The sequence below is a fragment of the Herpailurus yagouaroundi genome, unplaced genomic scaffold, assembly GCF_014898765.1.
Source record: "Herpailurus yagouaroundi ecotype Mexico unplaced genomic scaffold, PumYag 164, whole genome shotgun sequence".
Taxonomy (NCBI): domain Eukaryota; kingdom Metazoa; phylum Chordata; class Mammalia; order Carnivora; family Felidae; genus Herpailurus; species Herpailurus yagouaroundi.
In genome coordinates, this window is record NW_024412405.1 from 9,458,661 (window position 1) to 9,484,214 (window position 25,554).

General features: G+C 42.3%; 1 protein-coding gene and 1 pseudogene across 2 annotated transcripts in view; one reads left to right on the top strand and one right to left on the bottom strand.

Annotated features, from left to right (window-relative positions):
* The window catches only part of POGLUT2 (protein O-glucosyltransferase 2), a 14,926-nt gene extending 5,168 nt beyond the window's left edge, over positions 1-9,758 (top strand). For both annotated transcript variants that reach the window (XM_040487108.1, XM_040487109.1), the window contains exons 5-10: positions 2,136-2,308; positions 2,416-2,653; positions 4,640-4,849; positions 5,547-5,636; positions 7,449-7,556; positions 9,526-9,758. In XM_040487108.1, the coding sequence (XP_040343042.1) occupies positions 2,136-2,308; positions 2,416-2,653; positions 4,640-4,849; positions 5,547-5,636; positions 7,449-7,556; positions 9,526-9,543 (837 nt within the window). In that variant the 3' untranslated portion in view covers positions 9,544-9,758. The remainder of the gene's footprint in view (positions 1-2,135; positions 2,309-2,415; positions 2,654-4,639; positions 4,850-5,546; positions 5,637-7,448; positions 7,557-9,525) is intronic.
* A 3,180-nt stretch (positions 9,759-12,938) lies between these two features.
* On the bottom strand, positions 12,939-13,361 carry LOC121037742 (non-histone chromosomal protein HMG-14-like; annotated as a pseudogene).
* Positions 13,362-25,554: the final 12,193 nt, after the last annotated feature.

A 25,554-nucleotide genomic window follows, 5' to 3' on the forward strand; every position in this document is an offset into this window, starting at 1 on the left:
AATCTTGCCATTTGCAACAATGTGGATAGAACTGGAGGGTATTATGCTAAGCGAAATAAGTCCTTTAGAGAAAGACAGATATCATGTGATTTCATTCATATGTGGAATTTGAGAAACTTAACAGAAGATCACAGGGGAAGGGAAAGAAAAATAAGACACAAGACACAGAGAGGGAGGCAAACCATAAGAGACTCTTAAATACAGAGAACAAACTGAGGGTTGATAGCAGTGGGGTAATTGGGTGATGGGCATTAAGGAGGGCACTTGTTGGGATGAGCACTGGGTGTTGTATATAAGAGATGAATCACTAGGTTCTACTCCTAAAGCCAAACTACACTAAGTTAACTAACTTGAGAATAAAATTTTTTTAATAAATTTAAAAAAAAAAAGAGCATGAAAATATTACAGAACAATGTTGAGAAAGAATGTAAAAAAAGACTGCCCTTCAGGACTCCAACTTCTCAAGATGCTTCTCAGACTGACCACAACAGTTCTTGTCTAAAAAGTAGGTCTTGGGGTGCCTGGGTGGCTCAGTCAGTTAAGTATCTGACTCTTGATTTCAGCTCAGGTCATGATCTCAGGGTCGTGAGATCCAGCCCCATGTCAGGCTTTGAGCTGAGCGTGTAGCCTGCTTGGGATTCTGTCTCTCCCTCTGCCCCTGTCCCAATCACAGGCTTCCACTCTCTATTTCTCTCTCTCCAAAAAAAAAAAAATATGTATATATATACATACACACACACATACACATGCACACATATATTGATGTTTACCCCAAACATTTACCTGTGGCTTGATATAAAACCAGGATCTTTGAACATGTCTGTGCCACTTGTTGGTAGAAGCAGCCTAGCTTGGAAATCATTAGTGCCAGCTTTTGTGTCCGGCTTCCAGAGTTTAGAGTCTGGTCCCACCACCTACCTACCTGGGGTGTATTTTTTAAATGGGAACGTCTGGCTCATTAACCAGGAATGAAGGGTAGAGTCCCAAGTTCTTTTTTGTAATTTTTTGTGTTCTAATTGTTTTCCAGTAATTCTTTCTCTCTTTGATCATCATAGAGTCTCTTGGCAGCATTAAAACCGAGATTACCTTTGTCATTTCATCCCCCCCCCCCTTTTCTTTTGAAAGAGAGAAAGAGAGAGAAGGAAAGTACATGCAAGGAGGGGAAGGGCAAGAGAGAATGTTTTTTTGGTGTTTTTTTGTTTTTTTTTTAATTTGAGAGAGAAAGAGCACGAGTGGGGGAGAGGGTCAGAGGGAGAGAGAATGTTAAGCAGGCTCCATGCCCAGCCCGAAGCCCAATGCAGGGCTGGGGCTCCATCTCACCACCGTCAGATCATGACCTGAGCTGACATCAAGAGTCGGACACCTACCCAACTGAGCCATGCAGGCGCCCTTCATCCCTTTTTGAAGCAAGCCTATTGGCCACTGTGGAGGCACCACAGAAAGGAAATCTAGTATACTGAGATATACAGTATTGTGAAAAATCACTCACTATTCAAATTGGCCTAATTATCATTACCTGAAGCTTGTAAAGCTGGCCTTTCATCTGGTAGGATTTCTCATTTGTGTTTCCCTGCTCCCCGGGTGGTCTGGCTGTGCTGCAGGATAGAACATTACAGAAATGCAGCCAAAGTGAAAAGGCAGAGAAATGCCACCGAGGAAGGAACCAGTGCAGGATTCGAGGTGGCTGAGAACAGGACAGCGTGCACACCACGGGGCAGGGGGTGTAGCGCTTCCTTGCAGAGAGGGAACGACATCCCGTCCCTTGCTGGGTGGCGGTCCCTGCGCTATGGCTGTGTGCACCTCAGTTCGTGCCGCAGCCTAGCTCCCTGACCGCGCTCCCTGTGGGGTCTCAAGCACAGGGAGCTGGGGGCAGCCTGAGGGCCGGGGGCACCTGCACTTCAGCAGAACATGAAGCACATTCCCTCGCAAGGAGGTGAGTGCAGCCCAGACTGTGAGGGCTCCATTTCTTGGTAAAGAAGTGTTCCAGACCCGAGACCCGTTCTTCCCGTTCTTCTGTGACCAAGCAGGGGCCGCAAAGACTGCCTGCACGAGGCTGCCTTTCCCAACACTCGGATCCATGGAGGCTATTATCCACTGCAACCAATGTAAATAAGCTCTTCACTTTCTTTTTCCAGGTGAAGATGCCAGATGTGGAGTTTTTCGTGAATCTGGGAGACTGGCCTTTGGAAAAAAAGAAATCCACCTCGCACATCCATCCAATCTTTTCCTGGTGTGGCTCCACGGATTCCAAGGATATCGTGATGCCTACCTACGACCTGACTGACTCTGTTCTAGAAACCATGGGCCGGTGAGAGATGGGTCTAAGATGACCCAGAGCCTTGGTGAGTTCTTTCCCAGCAGCCTTTGCAATGTGACGGTTTGGGAGGAAAATCTGTTGCACTTTTTGTCTTCCAGAGTAAGTCTGGATATGATGTCTGTGCAAGCTAACACAGGTCCTCCCTGGGAAAGCAAGAACTCCACCGCTGTCTGGAGAGGGCGAGACAGTCGCAAAGAGAGACTGGAACTGGTTAAGCTCAGCAGGAAACACCCAGAACTTATAGACGCTGCCTTCACCAACTTCTTCTTCTTTAAACATGATGAAAGCCTATATGGTCCTATCGTGAAACACATTTCATTTTTTGATTTCTTCAAGGTATGACATCAATTGTGTCCAATCCTTTCTGTTTTTCCAAATGTCTTCATTTGGGGAAGGAAACTGAGGCCTATAAATTCTAGGGGGTGAAAGAGGTGAGCACAAAATTTAGTGAACATCAAGGCATGAGGCCCTGGGGACCACTTTGGCAGCGTGAGGGGTACAAGGTACCCAGACCTGACATTAAACATGCATCAAGGGAGGGAGGCCTGGGGGGCTCAGGTGGTTAAGCGTCTGACTCTTGGTTTTGGCTCAGGTCATGATCTCATGGTTTGTGAGTTCAAGCCCCAAATGGGGCTCTGTGCTGACAGTACAGGGCCTGCTTGGGATTCTCTCTCCCTTTCTCTCTCCGCCCCTCCCCTGCTCGCTCGCTCTCTCTCTCTCTCTCTTTCTCTCTCCTTCACTCTCTTTCAAAATAAATACATAAATTTTAAAAATATATGCATCGAGGAAGCTTTGGGCCTGGGTAGGGCTAGAATTTTTTCCCCAACTCACCCTCAAGGTAAGCACATTTCAGCTCTAAATCCTTTCTTATTAATAAATACATGTATGTGATTTTACAAATTCTTCTCCCCAGAGCATCGTAACAGTCTAAAGAAGAGATAAACCAAGTATCTCACATCAGACTTTCTGATGGGGAAGTGTCTTGAAACCCATGCAAATGATCTGCCTGGGAATCCTGGAGATTAGGGAGACCTCTCTGTGTCTAAAATGTGGACTGCTCCTTTTTCTAACTCCTTCTTCTAGGCAGTGGGACGCTGCCCTATTCTCTAAACCACTAAGTGGTTTTTTTTTTAATTTTTTTTAAGTTTATTTATTTTGAGAAAGAGAGAGCAAGCGGGGTAGGGGCAGAGAGGGGGGCGGGGAGAGAGAATCCCAAGCAGGCTCCACGCTGTCAACACAGCTGACACAGGGCTCAAACCCACAAACCACGAGATCATGACCTGAGCCGAAGTCAAGAGTCAGACGCTCAACCAACTGAGCCCCCCAGGCACCCCTAAGCCACTAAGTGGTTTTTAAAGACCCATGTCATGGAATGAAAGGTGGACAAAAGGTACTCACCTGTCCTCGGAATGTGGGAAAGTAAGTGATGCGTCAGCTCTGTCTGCACCTGTGGCCAGGTTTTCTTTGGATAGGTTCCATGGCAGCAGCAAGTCCTAAATAAGGCCGTTAAGTTGAATTGTCATCACTTCCTCCGTATGCATTTCACAAAGACTTGTGAAAGAAAGAGAGGTTGCCAGCCATCCCTCATCAGTGGGTGTTGTGCCAGGCCTTTGCACTTGCTACAGCTAGAGAGTAATTGTTACCATGGCTCTAGGCATATTTGTATTCATAGCTGCTTTTGCATCTACGCTTGTTAATTTTCTCAAGACTTGTGTGTGGCCATCTGATGTTTAAAAGGTATGGTTGGGGCACCTGGGTGGCTCAGTCAGTGAAGCGTCTGATTCTTGATTTCTACTCAGGTTATGATCTCACAGTTGTGTGATCGAGCCCCGCATAAGACTCCACACTGAGCATGGAGCCTGCTTGGGATATTCTCTCTCTCTCTCTCTCTCTCTCTCTCTCTCTCTCTGCCCCTCCCCCACTCTCTCTCTCTTAAAAAAAAATTAACAGGTACGGTTAATATGGCATAGGCTACCATGCTTAGGTGCTCATACATGATCAGTAAAGTATTAGAGGGATTACAAAATCACGATAAGCCTATCTTTCCTAGGTTGTGGCCTTTGGACAGCAGTCTTAGTATTGTATTGTCTGCTCTAATGTTACACTTGTGGCCCCCTTGTGAAATTTGGGAGAGCATCACAATAAGCCTTTAGCTCTAGGCCAGGTGTCAATATGATAGCACTTACTCCACGGCCAAGGCAGAGGGCAAAATCTGGCCAGTTCGTGTCTGCCAATGATGAGGCTTCAAGTGCGGAAAGAGGAGGGAGTAAAGAGAGTGGAGAAGGGAAGTGTGATGGAGGCTTCTCTTCTGCTGTTTTTCAGCACAAGTACCAAATAAACGTTGATGGCACTGTCGCAGCGTATCGCCTGCCGTACCTCCTCGTCGGTGACAGTGTTGTGCTGAAACAGGACTCCATCTACTACGAGCACTTTTACAATGAGCTGCAGCCATGGAAGCACTACATTCCAGTGAAAAGCAACCTGAGCGATCTCCTGGAAAAACTTAAATGGGCAAAAGATCATGACGAAGAGGTAAGGTCAGTCTCTCCTGCCCCACCGTCACGGGCTCGTTTTAAATGTCTTGTGCCCGAAGAGCATCCCGGATGCTGAGCCATACACCCTTCCCTCTCAGTGGGAGGCCGCGCCCCCCCCACCCCCCCCCCCCCCGGTAGCACATCTGTCCCCCTCAGGGTGAACACCGGCATGGGGTCTGGATTAACTGTCCACTCTGCACTTGAGATAAAAAGCTAGAGGTTGGCCTTGAGGATGCTCTCTCTTTTTTTGGTCAGGTTGATCAGAGCCTCAGGCACTGCCTCCCCTTTACTAACAATATGAAAATGTTCAAACGGGCAGGAAGAAAAAGTTCCTGCAGGATTGCATGAAGTAAACTTCAGGAAAATTGCTGAGAATTAAGGCAGTTAAGCTTTGTCTTGCATTTACTTTACAAAGTCATTGTTACCTCATTTAATGTGTGCCTTCTCTCTGCAAGAGAGGCTTCATTCTAGAAGGTCCAATATGATTCCTCAAACTTTCAACTCTAAAAAAAAACCTCCCTTTAATTTGAACGTACTGTTGTTAAATGTTCCCTTTACCACATAACACTACCCTCAAAGATTTTTCCTGCCGTTGTCCCAGGATACATGTACCCTGAAGATCAGTTTGCATAATGTGTGCATGGGGAAAAAAACATGTTTCATTAAGGGACTTTGTGTTGTCATTGTTCCCACAGGCAAAGAAGATAGCAAAAGCAGGACAGGAATTTGCAAGAAATAATCTCATGGGCGATGACATATTCTGTTATTATTTTAAACTTTTCCAGGTCAGTATTTTCTAAGAAAACAGACATACTATTTGCAGTTGGGCATATTAAGAGCAAATAACATTTCACGTAATAGTTTCTAAAAGTATATTAATATAAAGAGATACATACACTTCTCTGTGGGCAAAAACCAGGGACCAACATCAAATCATAAAGAAAATAGTACAAACCCGACATTAGCTAGACAAGAATGCTACAACATTATGGGGAAAGTATTTATGTTAGCACTCTGTATTGTGTGGTTAAGAAATTGGCCTCTGATCCTGCCAAGTTATTGTGTATGGATCTGTATTTTCTCTTTGTACAATCTTTTTTTTTTTTTATTTTTTTTAGTATTTATTTTTGAGAGAGGAGAGTATGAGTGGGGGGTGGGGGGGGGGTGCCAGAGAGAGAGGGAGACACAGAATCAGAAGCAGGGTCCAGGCTCTGAGCTGTCAGCACAGAGCCTAATGTGCGGCTCAAACCCACAAATTGTGAGATCGTGACCTGAGCCAAAGTCAGAGGCTTACCAGCTTAACCGACTGAGCCACCCAGGCGCCCCTGCTCTTTGTACAATCTTTACCATTTCTTTGTCTAAACAGTGCCCAGTGTCTTCTGACCTATACTGCTGACTCCATATGAGCCATGGCTTCTCTTGGAAACTGTTTTCATGGGCCTAAGCATTTAGGGATTATAATCAAAGTATATCTGACAACTTAAAAGGGTATTTTTAAAAAATGCAGTAGTTAAAAAAATTAAAGCGAATAAAAAATTTTTTAAATGCAGTAGTTAAAAAAACTTAAAGATACTAAAAACTTTAAAAAAGGCAGTAGTTAAACAAATTAAAGATAATAAAAAATAAAATATAAAAAATGCAATAGTTAAAAAAAATTAAAGATAAAAAAATAAAAAATGCAGTAGTAACAAGTAATTTCCTAATGATACTACTAGATCTAAATTAAGATTTTTTTTTAATCTCAAAATTGCAGGTATTGAGCCCCAAATCTTAGACTCTACTCCAGAACAGTTGATCTGTTTCTGGTCTGCACTGGCTCCTCCCTCTTTCTAACCTTCCCAGGGGCTGGTGAAGGGATGGAGAGGGTGAAGTGGAATATTTACTGTCTGAATTCCTCAAGGTCCACAGGCTTGTGCTCACTCATTCGGATTACATTTCCTAGAGCATCATCACCTGGCCCAGAGCCTAACACACAGCAGGCGGATGATAGATCAAGGTGGTGGCCGAGCTGTGCAAGCCATGGTGGAAATATGTTCTAGCCTCAAATTCCCAGTCTAGGGCAGACCGTGTGCACAATTATTTTCACTTCAAGGCAGAAGCTGGCAAAACCAAAACCGTACAAGTCATATAAATGATGGGGGCACCTGGGTGGCTCAGTTAAGCATCTGACTTTGGCTCAGGTCATGATCTCAATTTGTGAGTTTGTGAGTTTGAGCCCTGAGTGGGGGCTCTCTGCTGTCAGCACAGAGCTGGCTTTGGATTCTCTGCCCCGCCCCTCCTCTGCCCCCCCCCCCCCCCCCCCCCCCCACAGGGTTGTCTCTCTCTCAAAAAAATAAATAAATAAATACATTAAAAATAAATAAATGAAGAATAGAATAAGGAGAGGTGCAGTAGCAATCAGCAGCTGGTATCCAAAGGACAGCCACCTCTCAGAAACTCTGTTATTGGGGGTTTAAGGGGAGTATGATGAATTTTGCTTCTCACAACTTGACACATATGAATTAAAAGGACCATATCCTAGCAAATTCCACTGTATCTGATTTGGTGGATGTGATCTGAGTTACAAAAGGCACACTTCTGACTTGTTGCTTCCACAGGAATATGCCAATTTGCAAGTGAGTGAGCCCCAAATCCGAGAGGGCATGCAGAGGGTAGAAGCACAGACTGAAGATGACCTCTTTCCTTGCACGTGCCATAGGAAACAGGTAACCCGAACCGGCAGTGGCAGAGCAAGAACTAGTCTTGTTCCAAGTCCTCATCCGTCCCTTCAGTCCTTCAGTCGGGCAGCCACTATTTGAGCTTCTCTGGGGGCCTGCCTGCCCTTCAGTCTACCGGAGGGGCAGATGCCGTGGGAACAACATGGCCAGAGAAAGGGCACCAAGATGCAGGTAGGGGAGAAGTCCAGGAGCCCCCGGCAAAGTGGAGGAGAGCCTTCTTTTAACGTGAGAATTCACATGGCCTTTGAATAGAGGTTTATAATTTTAAAAGTGTTTTCACATGTGTCACGGGAGATGGCTTTGGCAAAACTCATCATCTCAGTTTAGAGATGAAAAATATATGACCGTGATTATTCATATATTACCAGATTATGCATTTAAGAGCAATCTCTGTTCATACCACCAATATATACTGATTTCATTAACAAATGGTAGATTTACACAGACTTGTAAGTCTAAAAGGACCTTTTAGGGGGGCGCCTGGCTGGCTCAGTCAGTGGAGTGTGCGACTCTTCATCTTGGGGTTGTGAGTTTGAGGCCCATGTTGGGCACAGAGACTACTAAAATATTTTTTAAAAATTAAAAAAAAAAAAAAGGGACCTTAGGGGTCACCCAGGAAATGCCTTCATCTTACGGTTATAAAAACGAAGCCTAAAGAAGAATTTAGCTCATAACCACCCAGCTGGATTATAGCAAGGCTAGGACCAAGAACTAGTCTCCATCACCAGATTGTGTGCCTGGTTGTGTGTAAAGACATGATGTGGCAGGGGAGGGTTGTTTTGATTGTAATGCTTTTTGTTTGAATGAATATATACTATATAAAATTGTAGTGTATATCTCTACACTCTATGTATACATATACATTACATAAACGTATACATATGTAATATATTGGCTTGATATTATTTTAAGCAATGTCATCATGTCTCTAAAAGAACAAACTCAAAACTGTGATATTGTGACCAAAAATGAGAAGGCAGATTTGGCAGTTACCATGCCTGACTCACAGGGGGTTTGAAACGAATTAAGTGACCACTATCCAGTGGTATGATAGAATCAGTTTATATAAGCTCACTGTCTGTTACATATTAGGAATTTTGCACACTAGTTAATTTCTGGTACCTTGGAATCTGCCTGGTGGGGGAGAGTCACCATGACAACAGCAGGTGCTACAAATCAGTTTTGGTTATTTCCTTTTTTTGTTTGGAGTAGAGACTTGCCACTAAGTAACTAACCAACCCCCTCACCCCCACCCAGAAAGGGTTCTTCATCAGTGTTAACGCTTGTCAGTGCTGGAAGTTCATTAAATTAGTTAAAGCCATTGACAAAAAAAAAAAAAAAAAAAAAAAAAACTTGCTAGACTTCGGGGCACCCTAAGTCAGCAGAGCTTGCAACTCTTGATCTTGGATTGACCCCACATTGTGTGTAGAGATTACTTAAAAAATAAATTAAATGCTTAAAAAATAAAATCTTTTAAAAATTTTCCAGAATTGAAATGTACTCGCTCATGAAATTTGTGATTTGGTATCACAACACTTCTGTTGGCTCCAAATGAAACTGGGCGGCTTCCTTTCTCCAGTCCTCTTTTTTTATTTTTTATCTTTGTCTGAGTGATGCTGGGGAGTGCCAACACTGACCAGTGGACTTAGAGGCTTCGTTAATTTCCTCCTCCTTGTCTGCTGTAGCCCTTCACAGATAAGATACATAACACAAAGCCCTTTACAGTAATGCAAACACTTACATGTTTGTGTTCCCCATCAGCAGTCCGATAAAATACAATGTGACTTTCCCCAGGAGGGATTCCGGGCATAGTCCCAGGCCCTACAAACCTTTAGCGCCCACTTGCCTTTTTCACTGCTTCCACCTTTAGGGGAAAATAATTAATAGACTAACGTAAGTTATCTTGACGCGTATAAGACTTCTTGATGGCACTAAATATTTTGCTTCTTAATTGCAGACCAAAGATGAACTCTGATGTGCAAAATACCTTCCCTTCAAATAATGGTGCTCTGAAGGCTCTTTTTAACTGACATAGAGGAATGTTTTTTAAATATTGATTCTGTGGACAATATAAAGTCTGCTATGTGATTGAATTATGAACATATGTTTCTTCTTCTTATGCAGTATTCCTGTGACCATCCTTTAAAGCACAGTTTTAGAATTTTGTAATAAAACCACTTTTATTTTAAAGACCTGTGTTGTGCTAATTATTAGCTGTGTTTGGACCGTGGAGCGGTACACAGAGGGAGTCTGGGCCCTGGCCTCCATGTCGAGCATCACAGCAGCCACCACCTACATGCACGCATGTTTTATATGACAAAGCAGTGACCTGCTGTCTGCATGCCACTGTTATTTTGGACATTTCATCCACCGTGACCAAACATAATTCCAAAAAATACACCTAATAAGGCATGCATCTGCAATCCAGTTTCTTGCCACTTCCCAGTATGCATCTTACAGTCCAGCAAAACCAGCTGGACTGTTCTGTCAGTTCCTTGTTTGTTACCTTCCTTGGTTATTTTTTCTCTTGGTCTGGAGTGCCATGACTCTCTTCTGGCTCAGTGACCATCTGGTGCACATCTCTGAAATCACTCCTCCAAATCTCCCCATCTGCATACTTGAACCATTGTAGTTACCTGACTGTGTTAGTGATCTCATCATTACCAGACTTTAAGCAGAGATTTGACTGCAGAGACCATGATCTTCCACATCATCTAAAAGGGTGCCCACAACCAGAAAAGCTCAATGAATATCAAATTGGTGAATACCAAAAATCACTGAAATGTGACTAAGAGAATTAAAAACAGGCTAAAAAGCCTAACACTGAACCATAATATAATGTCGTATAAATTTCTTTACTTAATGGTCTCCCTTCCATCTATCTTCCAGTTAAATAATCTATTGTATTTTTTTTTTACGTTGTGGAATGTATCCTATGCACAGAAGACTATAAAACATGTATCTGCATTTTGAAAATAATTGTAAGAAAACACCCATGTAATTATTGTCAAAGATTCTTTGTTTGGCCAAGGTTTAGTCAAGTTCCTGAGCCTTCAGAAAGGGCCATCTGGGCACTTCCTTATAAAATATGGTTTCAGCAAAAACTCTGCTGAGTCCATTTAGTAAGAATCCCCATCCTCCACATCCAATCACTCTTGGTATCTATTCGGGTTCCTGGTCCTCAACTATCCCCCCTAATATCCCCCTAAGTGGTTGATCAGATTGGCCTGTCCTTAGCAAGAATCCTGTTGGGTCAGATTTGCCAGAATCCCTCCATAACCCTGATGTTTCCTCTTAGTAATTTTCTATCCACTGACCTCCACCCTGCTCCTTGGCTGTAAATCCCCACTTTTACGCACTGTATTCGGAATTGAGCTGGTTCTATACTGAGATCTCTTCCCCGATTGCAATAGTCCTGAGTAACATTTTTTTTTTTTTTTTTACCTCTTTACTGTCTAGCTCTGATTTGCTTGGATATTACCACTCAGGTTCAGAAATGGAACACTGCTGTTCCTTAGAAGTTCCCCCTGTCTCTCCCCCTATTATCTCCCACTCGCCTGCTCCCATGTGGCCAATATTGTGACGGTTGTGATCATCTTTTCCTTGTACAGTAAAATCCTGGTTTGGGAGCATAATTCACTCCAGAAACATGCTTGTAATCCAAAGCACTTGTATGTCAAAGCGAACTTCAAGAACCATTGGCTCAGTTGTGATCATGTGACATTTGGCATCACCTAACACTCATACTGCAAGACATTGCCTGTGTATCAAGTTAAAATATATTAGAAATGTTTGTGGAACACTCACAAAACAAGTTACTCGCAATCCAAGGTTTTACTGTACTTATTTATAGTTTTACCACCTACATATTCCTCCCTAAGCAATGTGGTTGAATTTTCTTTTTGTAAATTGATCTAAATGGAATCATACTGAACATATTGTTGTCATTACTTGCCTGTTGAAGCACAGAGTGGCAGCACATTCATTTATATATGTAGGCAGTATTTCATTGTATCAGTAGGATTCCTCTTTTAGCCATTCTGTTACACATGGGCTTTTGGGTTGTTTCCATTTTTAACAATTCTAATCAAAGCTACTATGGGCATTCTTATTCATGTCTCCTGATTACATCAGCTTTGGAATAAAATTACTGGGTTATAGAGTATATATGTCTGCAATTTTGCTAGATAATGTCAAACAACTTTCCAACTTGATTGTCCCAATTTGCATTCTCCAGCAGGGTACAGGATTTCCAGTTGCTGTACTTCCTTGCTAACACTTGCTGTTATCAGACTTTGAAATTTTTTGCTACTCTGGGGTAAAATGGTAACTTACTATGTCTTGATTTTCATGCTGACCATCTTTTCATGTACTCACAAGCCATTTGTGTTGTGTTTCCTACTTTTTTTTTTTATTTGTTTGTTTACTTACTTTAGTTCATTTCCCTACTAAGTTGTTTGACTTCCTGGTAGATTCATAGAAGTGTATTTTAGAGCAAGTACTTTGTTGATTGACTCTGCTGCATAATTCCTACTTTGTGGCATGTCTTAGATTCTTCTGGCAGTGTTTTTTCATGTTCAAAGGATGATGATTTTTTTCTTTCATAATTGAATTTTTATCGGTTGTGCTGAGGACCAGTAAGACATCTCAATTTGTACACAATTCTTAACATACATATCAAAAATCTAAAAAAATCATATAGTTGTGATTCTTTTCTAAGTTATTCCAGTGACTTTCCAGCTTAAACTTTGGAGGCAAATTTTCCTTAACAGTATATCAAGCATCAATATCTTCAAATGTTGGCACACTGTTACATTATTAAGTCCCATTAATTCACAATTTAATATCATATACACTACATACACAGATTTATAATCCTGCACAGCACGTTAACAAAGTTACTAGGAAAACCAACCAAGATGTTACAGAACTTACAAAATTCTGACAGGGAGAGTCAAGATCAAGGAGTGGTTTTCTTTAGGAAACAATTTTTTTTTTTTTAATGTTCAAGACATATTAAATGCATGACAGACTCCCAATTGCCATTCAATATGCTTTGTACTGTAGAATATAAAAACTACCCCATCTGTGAAATGTTGAGCTGATACCCAAGGCAGTCAAAGCCTCCCATATTCAATACCCCAATATTTTCTGATTGTACCAAAAAATAAATAAATAACAAGAAAATGATTTCACCTCTTTAAAAAAAGCATTGACACTTAAGAAATGGGATGAAGTGGGCGTCTCTCCTTAAAAGTGTTTCTAGAGCTACTAAAAAACTTGCATTTATAAAATAGTTGATCAAAGTACTCCTCTGGATTGTGCAAGAAGGGGAACAGGGATGACTGATAAGACATGGTATGTATGATATTAATCAGACGTAGCTTCTTTCCCTCCTGCTTCATCAGGGGCTGGAATCTCGTTTTTAGTTTCTCCATTTTCTGCAGGTAAGTCTCTTTCGTTTCTTGGTTAGCCACTTCAGCCTAGTTTCCCTTTGCTCCACTTTTCTCTTTGCTTGCACTTTTTTTGTCTGAAGATTTATCCCTTCCTGCCCCCTTTTTTGGCTTCATTTCCATCTTTGCAGGAGCAGGTTTGGCTAACAACCTCCCCCCATCTCCTCTTGGACTCCTCCTTCGCAGCCCCCTTGGCAGAGCTGGCCTTCCTTTTGGGCATCCTGAGGGTGGGCTGGGCAGGCAGAGAGGCTTCTCGAAACCTAGCTGACTGGCCGCTGCAGGGCCTCCTGGCCCAGAAGATGATGATTTCAACATAGAGGAATATATGAATCTTTTCTTTAGTGGCCAGGTCTTTTTGTAACTTGTTTAAGAAATTTTTTCGAATTGCTCCGTCACTAAGCGGGTTTCCTATGTTATTTTCTGTGTAAGTTTCTCTCAGAGTTTTGGAGGCCAGAGTCTGAAATCAAGGTGTTGGCAGTTTTGGTTCCTTCTAGGAGCTCTCTCCCTCCATGCCTCTCTTCTGGTGGCTTCTAGCTTCTGGTGGCTTCTAGCAATTCTTGGTGCTTCCTGGCTTGTAGACACATCACTCCCATCTCTGCCTGGGTCTTCATAGTGTTCTTCCCCTCTGTGTGTCTCTGTATCTTCTCCTTTTCTGTCTCTTATAAAGACACTAGTCATTAGATTTAGCGCCCACCCTAAAAACAGGATGATCTCATGTTGAGAGCTTTAATTATATGTGTAAAGACCTGATTTCTAAGTAGTTACATCTTACAGGTAGGCATGTCAGGACTTGGACATATCTTTTTCTGGTCACTAATAATTCTGCCCACTACCTCTTCTAAAAACATTCCTCTTGAGGGGCGCCTGGGTGCCTCAGTCAGTTAAGCTTCTGACTTCAGCTCAGGTCATGATCTCACAGTTTATGAGTTTGACCCCCGTGTCAGGCTCTGTGCTGACAGCTCAGTCTGGAGCCTGCTTCAGATTCTGTCTGTCTGTCTGTCTGTCTCTTTCTCTACCTCTACCCCGCTCACATTCTGTCTCTCTCAAAAATAAATAAACATTAAAAAAATAAAGAAAGGGGCATCTGGGTGGCTCAGTCGGTTGGGCGTCTGAACTCAGGTCCATGAGTTCGAGCCCCACATCAACCTCTGTGCTTGAAAGCGTATGAAATGCATACTTGAGGAATTGAATCTAACAAGAAACGGACAGGACTTTTATAGAGAAAATTATGAAAACTTGAAAAAAAAGCTAATTAAATTGAAAAATATTACACGTTCAGGGATTGGCAAAATCAATATTAAAGATGTTATTTCTCCCCCCAACCTGGTATATAGTCAGTGTAATGCCAACCAAAATATGCCCTGCCCCTTTTTATGTGAAACTTTTCAAACTTTTTCTTTAAAAATGTATGGGCCTGAAAAGTACAAGAAAAATTAAACACTCTTGAGGAAGGATGAATTATAAGAACTTTCCCTACTATGCAGCAAGACTTTTTATAATGCTATAGTATTCATCACCATGTGATGTTGGTGCAGGGATAGAAATATAGAACAATGGCAGAATAGTGATGCATAAACAGACCCAGCCCCACGTGTATGTGGAAACTATCTGCAATCAAGAACTGCTGAAAGGTTGGAGAAAGGTTGCACAATGCAGTGCAGGAAGCTAGGATAGGAGGGTGTTAATGATTCTAGTACAAATTCCAATGTGAGGGGTGGTCTCCACACCACAAAGCAATTCTCAGACACAGCTGCGTGTCTTACAATTCAACTCAATTCTGACACTATCTACCTTGAGATAGCATCAGATTCCACAGGTTAAGAGCGTAGTCCCATAAGACTGCCCTCCACTTCAGACTGAAATCCCAAATCCAGGTTGTTACCCTTGCTTCTGACCAATTGGCTGTCTATAAATCATAGATTACCACAACCCCTTCTTTGGGTTCAATTAATTTGCTAGAAAGCCTCACAGAAATCAGGAAACCCGTTTACTCACTAGATTACTGGTTTGTTACAAAGGATATCAAAAGATATTAATTAATAGCTAGATAAAGAAACACATAGGGTGAGATTCCCAACCAAGGAGCTTATGCGCTTGGGCTCAGTGGCCCATGATTCTGGTTCACCAGCCTGGAAACTCTCCAAACCCAGTCCTTTTGGGTTTTTATGGAGGTTTTATTATAGAGGCATGATTGGTCAAATCACTGACCATTAGTGATTGACTCAACCTCAAACCCCCTCTTCCCTCCCAAGGAGATTGGGGGTGGGGTTAAAAGTTCTAAACCACTAACATGATTTGTTCTCTTGGCAACCATCCTAGCTACTTTACAAAAGTCACCTCATTGCCATAACAAAAGACACATTATCACTCTCTTAGGAAATTCTAAGGGTTTTAGGAGCTCTGTGCCAGAAATGGGAATTAAGACCATGTATATATATTTCTTATTAAAATTCACAATATCACAGATACCCATATATGGAAGGAAAGCAATTGGATAGCTTGCACACAGTATATCACCAAAGGTCAGTTCCAGGGAGATTAGTGACAAAACACAAAACATAATATTTTTAATCAGCAAAGAGGCTATCTCTATATTATACTAGTAGTAAAAACTTTAGTGGCTGAAATGGCTGAAGAATTATTATTCCCTTCACTTTGTGGCTCTGATGAATAAAGCCTTAGGAGTTATTACTAAAAAATACCAACCCTAGAAGTTTCTGGAACATGTCTTTCTCATTGTACAAATCTTTTTTCTCCTCAGTCTGAGAAGATTGTCATTTCAATCTATCACAATGGCACTGCCACGGATGACCTGTGTATGTTCCCTGCGCCTCCAATGACACATCAGCATAGCAGGGATTCCCCTTCTGAACACCATGTCTGGTTGTAAAAATAAGTGAGAAGTGGGTGCTGACAAGATGGCTTTCATAATATGCCTCTGCTTGCCTTATAAATCTTTTGTTTATGTGTACATGAGGAGAGTTGAGATTACAGTAAGGAATTCAGGAGGAATGACTTGGGTTGATGAACGTGGAATGTGTTACCTGTTGATAGATGGGAAACTTGGCAAGTCTCACGGGCCAGTTCTCTAAACCAGACTTTCAGAGGGAGCCTTTGAATTAGGGTATGAGAAAGTGAATTGAAAGCTTCATATGCTCATATAAATGTGTATACAGTTTTCCTTCTCCAAAAAACATTTTCTGCAACTTACTTTTTCACTCAACAATACAAGGATCGTAGGAATATATGCCTGTAGTCATAATGCTTCATGCAGTGTGAGAGGAGGGAAGTTTGGCGTGTCCCCAGAGTTACCCTGCCCATCAAGGGTTTATAGTAAAATGGTCCTACGGTTGACATCACAAAAAAAGAACAACAACAAAAGAAAGAAGAAAGAAAGAAAGAAAGAAAGAAAGAAAGAAAGAAAGAAAGAAGAAAGAAAGAAAGAAAGAAAGAAAGAAAGAAAGAAAGAAAGAAGAAAGAAAGAAAACCACAATACACCATGGATCTCCTTCTGAAAGAGGACTTTCATTACTTCCATTTTGAACTCAAACTTTCTTTTAAAAAAAAAAAGGTTTATTTAGTTATTTTGAGAGAGGAAGAGAGAGAGTGCAGGCATGAATGAGGAGGGGCAGAGAGAGAATCTCAAGCAGGCTCCCCACTGCCAGCATGGAGCCCCATGTAGGGCTTGGACCCATGAACCATGAGATCATGACCTGAGCAGAAATCAAGAGTTGGATGCTCAGCTGATTGAGCCACCCAACCACCCCTGAACTCAAACTTTCTAATTGATTAAGTTCTTCTTTCCAGCTTTCTCTTCACTCTGGAAAAAGACCCTGAGGGCAAAGCACCCCCAGATGGGAACCGAAAGTACTCCCTCAGGCAATAAGGAGTTTCCTGAGCCAGCAAGACCCCATGTCATTGACTCCAAGACAAAGACCCACCAGACCTTCACTGCCCACCTGCACGTACCACTGACCTTTGCCCCACATTTCCTCATATAAGCCTGGAAATATTTTTGGCACTTCGGAGACAGCCTTTGAGCCATTAGTCTGTGGTCTTCCGGGTGTCGGCCTCATGGAAATAAATTCCTCTCTTACTTCACCACCACTTGTCTCTGGGCCTTTGGGTTTTGTCAATGGTGAGTGGCTGCGCCTGGTCGGTTTGGGACTCCACAGAGTCAGTTGCTCTTCCACTCCTGCATGCCAGCTACATTTCCACAGTCTTATGTTACACTTTTCTTAAAAAGGAATCCTGGATATGGAGAAAGGATGTGGCTATAAGAGGTGGTGCGAGGGATGCTTGTGATGCATCAGTCCTGTATCTTGATTATAGTGCTGTTACCCGAACATATCACATGATCAAGCTACATAGAACTACACACACACAGGCACACATGCACAAACGAGTGACAGAAAAGAGGGCAGTTACCACCTGCCCTAGGCTTGGGGTAGATTTAGTTATTCAAGAAATATATGATCACACACACAGGAGATTCGAGGCATAACAACAAAACGCCCTGCCTTTATGGAGAGTTTACAGTTCTCTGAGGCGACAGCTACATTCACAGTATATTAGGTAATAAGGAGAGAAGGACAGGAAGTGTGGCTGAGGGGATGAGGGAAGGCCCCAATGAGAAAATGACTTGTAAGTGAAGAAGCCACCGAGATGCTGGGTTAGCCACTGTGAGGTGGGGAACCAAGGCAAGAAGGAAATGGTAGATAAAGTTAAATTTCCTTATAACCTGCGGCCCATTACTTGACGGAGGCAAAGTAGACCGTTTCTCCAGGAACTCCCTGTGTCTTAATGTTAATGCTTTGCCAGAGGTAAAAGCAACTTTAGCTCAACAGTAGCTAGGCCTCCAGGATCCTGGATCCTATGAGTCTTCTTTAGCATATGAAACCCTTTTGGAAACTTCCCTGGACTTTACCTCCCCCCATCTCCCCTATATTTAATCAGTCACTCCTCACAATCTGCGGGAAGCTCTTTTTACCCAGGGGTCCTGTCCCTGTGCTTTAATAAAACCACCTTTTTGCCCTAAAGACATGTCAAGAATTCTTTCTTGGCTGATGGCTCCGAACCCCAACCCTCCAAACCTCATCAACTGGAGGATGAACAGCCAGGGCAAAAGCCCTATATGGGGGCCCCGTCTGGTGGGTTTGGGGGTGACGATACCAAAGAGGCCTGGGTGCAAGGAGCCAGGGAAGGTGACCAGTGGGAAATAGAAAGGTAAGAAATGATAGGACTGATCATACCGTTAAAAAGAAAACCACAGGCCCCAAATGGAGTCACTTATATTAAGACCCCACGTCAGCAAGCCAAGACTTAACACTAATTTAACAGCAGTTTCGATCCCCATTCACCACCAATGTAACCTTTAACCAGTCAACATGGAACTTCTTGGTCAGCACTACAGCACTAGGGAGTTTACTGATAGACCCCATCCATTCCCCTTAGGAGGAGGACCTTGCCTAAAATAATGCATTACTTGCTAATAATTGCCTTCCTCTCCACCCCACCCCCACCTTTAAAAGCCTTTCCTCTCCTGTAGCTTGATGGAGCTCTCTTTCATTTGCTCAACGGGATGCTGTCCAATTCATGAGTCATTCAGTAAAGCCAATTTGGCCTTTTAGGGGCCAAGGACAGACTGCCTTCAGACGTGCCACTTTGGCATATTGATTATTTTAAATAAATTTACTTAATGTGAGAAATAAGCCCACTGACCCAAAGGAGGGATGGGGAGACGCAGAGCGCAGTCAAGGGAGGCTTTAATCAATGCTTTCGCAAGAGCAGGTGTCTGATGGACAGGCACATGCAGGGCACTTACAGCAGACAATTTGTCGCCTAGCGTGCAAGTCCCCCCCCACCCCGTCCCTCATTAGCGGAGCACTGCAGAGGTTACAGCCTTGCCCGGATGTCATCCATGCCCCGTAAGGCAAAGAGTATTCAGATTGGAACAAAGGTACGTTCCTTGAGGTGCTGCAGAGACTTCAGTTCTTTGGCGCATGCTCATCGCAAAGCTCGCAAAAAAATAAGTCCCTGGAATGGAGAGGGGAAGGAGAACCTGGACGTGTCTAAGGGTGTGGGACTCCATTGTTGGGGGAGGGTTGGTAGGTATTTGCAATACGTTGTAAACCTATTGTTAACTAGACAGCACAGCTTTCATTTGGTATTTCTGAAAATGAATCATCTCATTTCTCATACTTAAGAGACAGCCAGTACAACCAGGACACTCAGACCCTCCTCTGCCCCCCTGAAAGCAAGAAATGAATTTCCCATGCGAGTGATACCCTCCCTGTACAAGGAGGTAATGAGTCATCCTTATCACCAGAAATGGGAAACTTAGAGCTGAGAAAGTTGTGTAAACAATCCTTGTTACTTTTTACTAACTTACTTCCACACCCAAATTCTGTTTAGAATTCCCTACTAATTGAATCTCCCAAAGTTTTCTTTGTCCTGTCAGTTCTTCACAGATTTATTGTCTCTTTGTCTAAAAAGTAGACAAACTGGCTGCCTCAGTCACTTCTTCAGGTCTCAATTTCATAATTGAGCCTCTGTGCGTATGTAATAAAGTTTGGGGTTTTTTTTCCTCCTGTTGATCTGCCTTATGTAAATTTAATTTTTAGGCCACCTAGAAGATCCTGAAAGACAGTTTCTCCTTCGCTTCAATCTGTTAAATTAGTCAGTTGAGTTCTTATTGTTTACAACATAAAACTGAGGAGCTAAGATGGCAGAGTAGTAGGAAGAGCCTAGGCTTGCCTTTTTCCTTGAACACAGCTAGATAAATACCTCATCGTTCTGAACAACCAAGAAATCAACCTGAGGACTGAAATAACAAACTGCACAACTACAAGGAGAGAAGAAGCCACATCGTGGAAGGTAGGAGGTATGGAGATGTTGTTTGGGGGAGAAGTGGATTGAAGAGGCTGCAGAGGGGAGGGAGCCCTGTTCATGGAGAGAGGTGGGAGAGAGAGAGAGAGAGAGAGAGAGGGGAGCGCACAGGAGATTGCACAAGGAAAACACTTCCCCAAAGCCATTGACTGGGAAAATGAGAGGGGCTGGTTTTTGTGAGATTCTACAACCAGCAGGGCTCAAAGACTAGAGTTTTAGAGGTCTATGGTGTGGCCGGCATGGAGCCTGGAGGGCACTGCAGTGCTCCTGTGGAGAAGGAGGGCAGATAGCCTCGTAGTGGACAGCCTGATCTGAGGGTTCCCTGGGATGCACTGGGAGAGATGGTCCCCTCTTCTGAGAGTGCATCTGGGAGAGGAAGCATCGGCTCTCCGGGAACAAAAGAGCCAGTGGGCACCATTTCGCTCCCCCACCCCTCAGGATAGGTGCAGAGACATCTGCTGAGGACAGCTAACCTGGACACTGGCTCTTTGCTGCACTTTACTCCAAACTCCATGCCCCTGTGCTTTGGTGGAAACTGCCCTTCTGGGATAAGCCTGCACCAGCATCAGAGTGGTGAGATCCTCCCGCAGAGGACCAGCATAGGTCCGCACCACATCGGGTCCCTAAAACTTGGAGTTTTAAAACTCAGCCAGCCTGCCTGGGATAGAACACAGGTGCACTGCATTACTGTGTGGGCAGAGGGCCCAGACACAGACAGGGTGGAAACAGGGATGTGAGGGACACCTGAGACACACAAATGGAGGTTGTTCCCTCTTCTGGAAGGGCCTCCCAGGCAGTGATGGTCACAAACTCCCCTTTCTGAGGTGTGGAAGGGGGCTGGTGCCATTTCTCTCCCCCACCCTTCAGCATAAACTAACTTCAGTAAGCAGCACAATTGCCAATACTGGCGGCCTAAACTGCTTACACCAAACCCTGTCCCCTTGCATTCTGCAGGTGCTGCTTTTCTCTGGTAAGTGTGCCTGAGAACCAGTGCAACAGGCCCCTGCCTCAGAAGACCAGCACAAACACCTCCACATGCACCACATTTACTGACCATAGAGTTCTGCAAAGCTTCAGCTTTAGTGGAAACAGCATCAGGTTTCTTTTAACAAGCAGACCAGAGCACACCTAGTTGAAACTTGCCACACTCTGGCCAAGGTCCTAAAACACTCCCCACTTCAGGCAAGGAGAAGCTCTGCGGAGGACTGACCTGAGGGAAAGAGCAGCCAAAACACAGCAGCAGAGTGTACACAGCATACACCAGAGACACTTCCTGGAGTGCCAGGCCCCGGGGAATATATGACCTCTTCTTTATAAAGCCATTACTCTCAGGAACAGGAAACATAAACAGGCTTTCCTAACACAAAGAAGAAGACAGAGACCTAGACAAAATGCCAAGATGGAGAAATTCATCCCAGACAAGAAAAGGCCACATCCAGGGATCTAATTGAAACAGATATAAGTATATGCCTGATCCAGAATTAAAAGCAGTAATCATAAGGATACTAGCTGGGCTTGAGAAAAGCAAAGAAGACATTAGGGAGTCCCTTACTGCAGACTTCTGAGATGTAAAAACTAGGCAGGCCAAGATGAAAAATGCAACAACCAAGATTTGAAACTGACTGGTGTAATGACCACAAGGATGGAAATAGCAGAGGAATGAATAAGTGATGTAGAAGATAAAATTATGGAAAATAATGAAGCTGAAAAGAACAGGGAAAGAAAAATATTAGATCATGAATGTAGACCCAGGGTACTCAGTAACTCCATACATTCATACCATAGGAGCCCCAGAAGAGGAAGAGATGGAAAAGGGGGCAGAAGGTTTACTTGAGGAAATTATAGCTGAAAACCTCTCTAATCTGGGAAAGGAAACAGACATGCAAATCCGGTAGGCACAGAGAACTCCCATCAAAATCAACGAAAGTGGGCCAACACTAGGACATATTGTAGTTAAATTTGCAAAATATAAAAATAAAGAAAAATCCTAAAGAACCAAGACAAAAGTAGTCCTTAACTTACAAGGGAAGACAAATACGGTTAGTAGCAGATATCTCCACAGAAACTTGGCAGGCAAGAAGGGAGTGGCATGATATGTTTAATGTGCTGAATCAGAAAAATATACAGCCAAGCATACACTATCCGGTAAATCTATTCTTCAGAAAGAGAGATAAAGGGTTTCCCAGACAAACAAAAACTAAAGGAGTCCATGACCACTAAACCAGCCCTGCAAGAAATATTAAAGGGGACTCTTTGAGTGGGAAAGGAAGACCAAAAGTTACAAAGACTAGAAAGGAATAGAGAATATCTGCAGAAACAATGACAAACCAAGTAATAAAATGGCACCAAATACATATCTATCAATAATTACTCTGAATGTAAATGGACTAAATACTCCAATCAAAAGCCATAGGGTGCCAGAATGGATTAAAAAAAAAATCTATATGCTGCCTATAGGACACTCAGTTTAGACCTAAAGACACCTGCAGATTGAAAGTGAGGGGATGGAGAACAATCTTTCATGCAAATGGATGTCAAAAGAAAACCAGAGTAGCCATACTTATATCACACAAACTAGATTTTAAACCAAAGACTATACGAAGAGATGAAGAAAGGAACTATATCATAATAAAAGGGTCTATCCAACAAAAAGATCTAACAACTGTAAATATTTATGCCCTCAACGTGAAAGCCCCCAAATATATAAAACAATTAAGAACAAACATAAAGGAACTCATTGATAATACAACAATAGTAGAGGACTTTAACACCCCACTTACATCAATGGACAGATCATCTAAGCAGAAAATCAACAAGGAAACAATGGCTTTGAATGGCATACTGGAACAGATGTACTTAACAGATATATTCAGAACATTTCATCCTCAAGCAGCAGAGTACACATTCTTTTTGAACGCACATGGGACATTCTCCAGAACAGATCACATACCAGGTCACAACTCAGGCCTCAACAAGTACAAAAAGACTGAGATCCTGCCATGCATATTTTCTGATGACAACACTATGAAATGTGAAGTCAACCACAAGAAAAAAGTTGGAAAGACCAGAAATACATGGAGGTTAAAGAACATCCTACTAAAGAACGAATGGGTCAATGAGGAAATTAAAGAAGAAATTAAAAAAACACATGGAAACAAAAGGAAATGAAAACACAACAGTCCAAAACCTTTGTGATGCAGCAAAAGCAATCATAATAGGGAAGTATGTAGCAATACAGGCCTACATCAAGAAGCAATAAAAGTCTTGGGGGTGCCTGGGTGACTCAGTCAGTTAAGTGTTCAACTCACGATTTTGACTCAGGTCATGATCTCACCGTTCATGAGTTTGAGCCCCAAATTGAGCTCTACATTTATAGTGTAGAGTCTGATTCAGATTCTCTCTCTTCCTCTCTCTCTCTGCCCCTCCCCTGCTCTCTCTCTCTCTGAAAAAATAAATTAAAAAAAAAAAAGAAAAATCTTAAATATACACCCTAACCTTTCACCTAATGAAGCTAGAAAAAGAACAACAAACGAATCCTAAAGCCAGCAGAAGAAGGGAAATAATAAAGATTAGAGCAGAAATAAATGATATGGAAACAACAACAGCAAGAAAAAAACAGCAGAACAGATCAATGAAATAAGGAGCTGGTTCTTGGAAAGAATAAATTGATAAACCCTTAGCCAGACTTATCAAAAGAAAAGAGAAAAAAACGCAAATAAATAAAATCATGAATGAGAAAGGAGAGATCACAGTCACCACTGCAGAAATACAAACACTTATAAGGAGACTATTATGAAAAATTATATGCCAACAATTGGGCAATCTAGAAGACATGGATAAATTCCTAGAAATATATAAGCTACCAGAACTGGAACAGGAAGAAATAGAACACTTGAATAGACAGTTAACAAGCAAAGAAATTGAATCAGCAATCAAAAATATCCCAACAAACAAAAGTCCAGGGCCAGATGGCTTCACAGAGGAATTCTACCAAACATTTAAAGAAGAGTTAATACCTATTCTTCTCCAACTGTTCCAAAATATATATATAGAAGGGAAACTTTCAAATTCATCCTACAAGGCCAGCATTACCTTGATTGCAAAACCAAAGACCCAACCAAAAATGAGAATTACAGGTTAATATCCCTGATGAACATGGGCGCAAAAATTTTCAACAAAATACTAGCAAATTGAATCCAACACTACATTAAAAGAATTACTCACCACAATAAAGTGGGATTCATTCCTGGGATTTAAAGTGGTTCAATATTTGCAAATCAATCAACGTGTATATGATATTAATAAAAGAAAGGATAAGAACCATACAATCCTCTCAACAGATGCAGATAAAGCATTTGACAAAGTACAGCATCCATTCATAATAAAAATCCTCAACAAAGTAAGGATAGAGGGAACACACCTCAACCTCATAAAGGCCATATATGAAAGACCCACAGCTAATATCATCTTCAATGAGAAAAAACTGAGAGCTTTTCCTCTATGGTCAGGAACAAGACAGGGATGTCTACTCTCACCACTGTTTTTTCAACGTTTATTTATTTTTGGGACAGAGAGAGACAGAGCATGAACGGGGGAGGGGCAGAGAGAGAGGGAGACACAGAATCGGAAACAGGCTCCAGGCTCTGAGCCATCAGCCCAGAGTCTGACGCGGGGCTCGAACTCACGGACCGCGAGATCGTGACCTGGCTGAAGTCGGACGCTTAACCGACTGCGCCACCCAGGCGCCCCTCACCACTGTTTTTTAACATAGTAGTGGAAGTCCTAGCCTCAGCAATCAGACAACAAAAAGAAATAAAAGGCATCCATAGTGGCAAGGAAGAAGTCAAACTTTCACTATTTGCAGACTACTATGTAGAAAACCCAAAAGACTCCACCAAAAAAATTGCTATAACTGATACACGAATTCAGTAAAGTCACAGGATACAAAATCAATATACAGAAATGGTTGCATTTCCAAACATCAATAATCAAGCAGCAGAAAGAGAAATCAAGGAATAGATCCCATTTACAATTGCACCCCCCCCCCAAGAAAAAGGTAGGAATAAACCTAACCAAAGAGGTAAAAGATATGAACTCTGAAAACTATAGAACACTTCTGAAAGAAATAGAAGAGGACAAAAAGAAATGGAAAAGCATTCCAGGCTCATGGGATTGAAAGAACAAATATTATTAAAATGTCTATAATACCCAAGGCAATCTGCACATTTAATGCAATCCCTGTCAAAGTACCACCAGAATTTTTCACAGATCCAGAATAAGCTATCCTAAAATTTGTATGGAACCACAAAGACCCTGGATAGCCAAAACAAACTTGAAAAAGAAAAGCAAAGCTGGAGGCTTCCCAATCCTAGACTTCAAGTTATATTACAAAGTCATAGTTATCAAGACACTATGGTACTGTCACAAAAGGATACACAGAGCAATGGAACAGGATAGAAAACCCAGAAATGGTCAACTAATATTCGACAAAGCAGGAAAGGATATACAATGGAAAAATGACAGTCTCTTCAATAAGTGGTGTTGGAAAAAATGGACAGCAACATGGAAAAGAATGAAACTGGACTACTTTCCTACACCACACACAAAATAAACTCAAAATGGATGAAAGATCTAAATGTGAGACG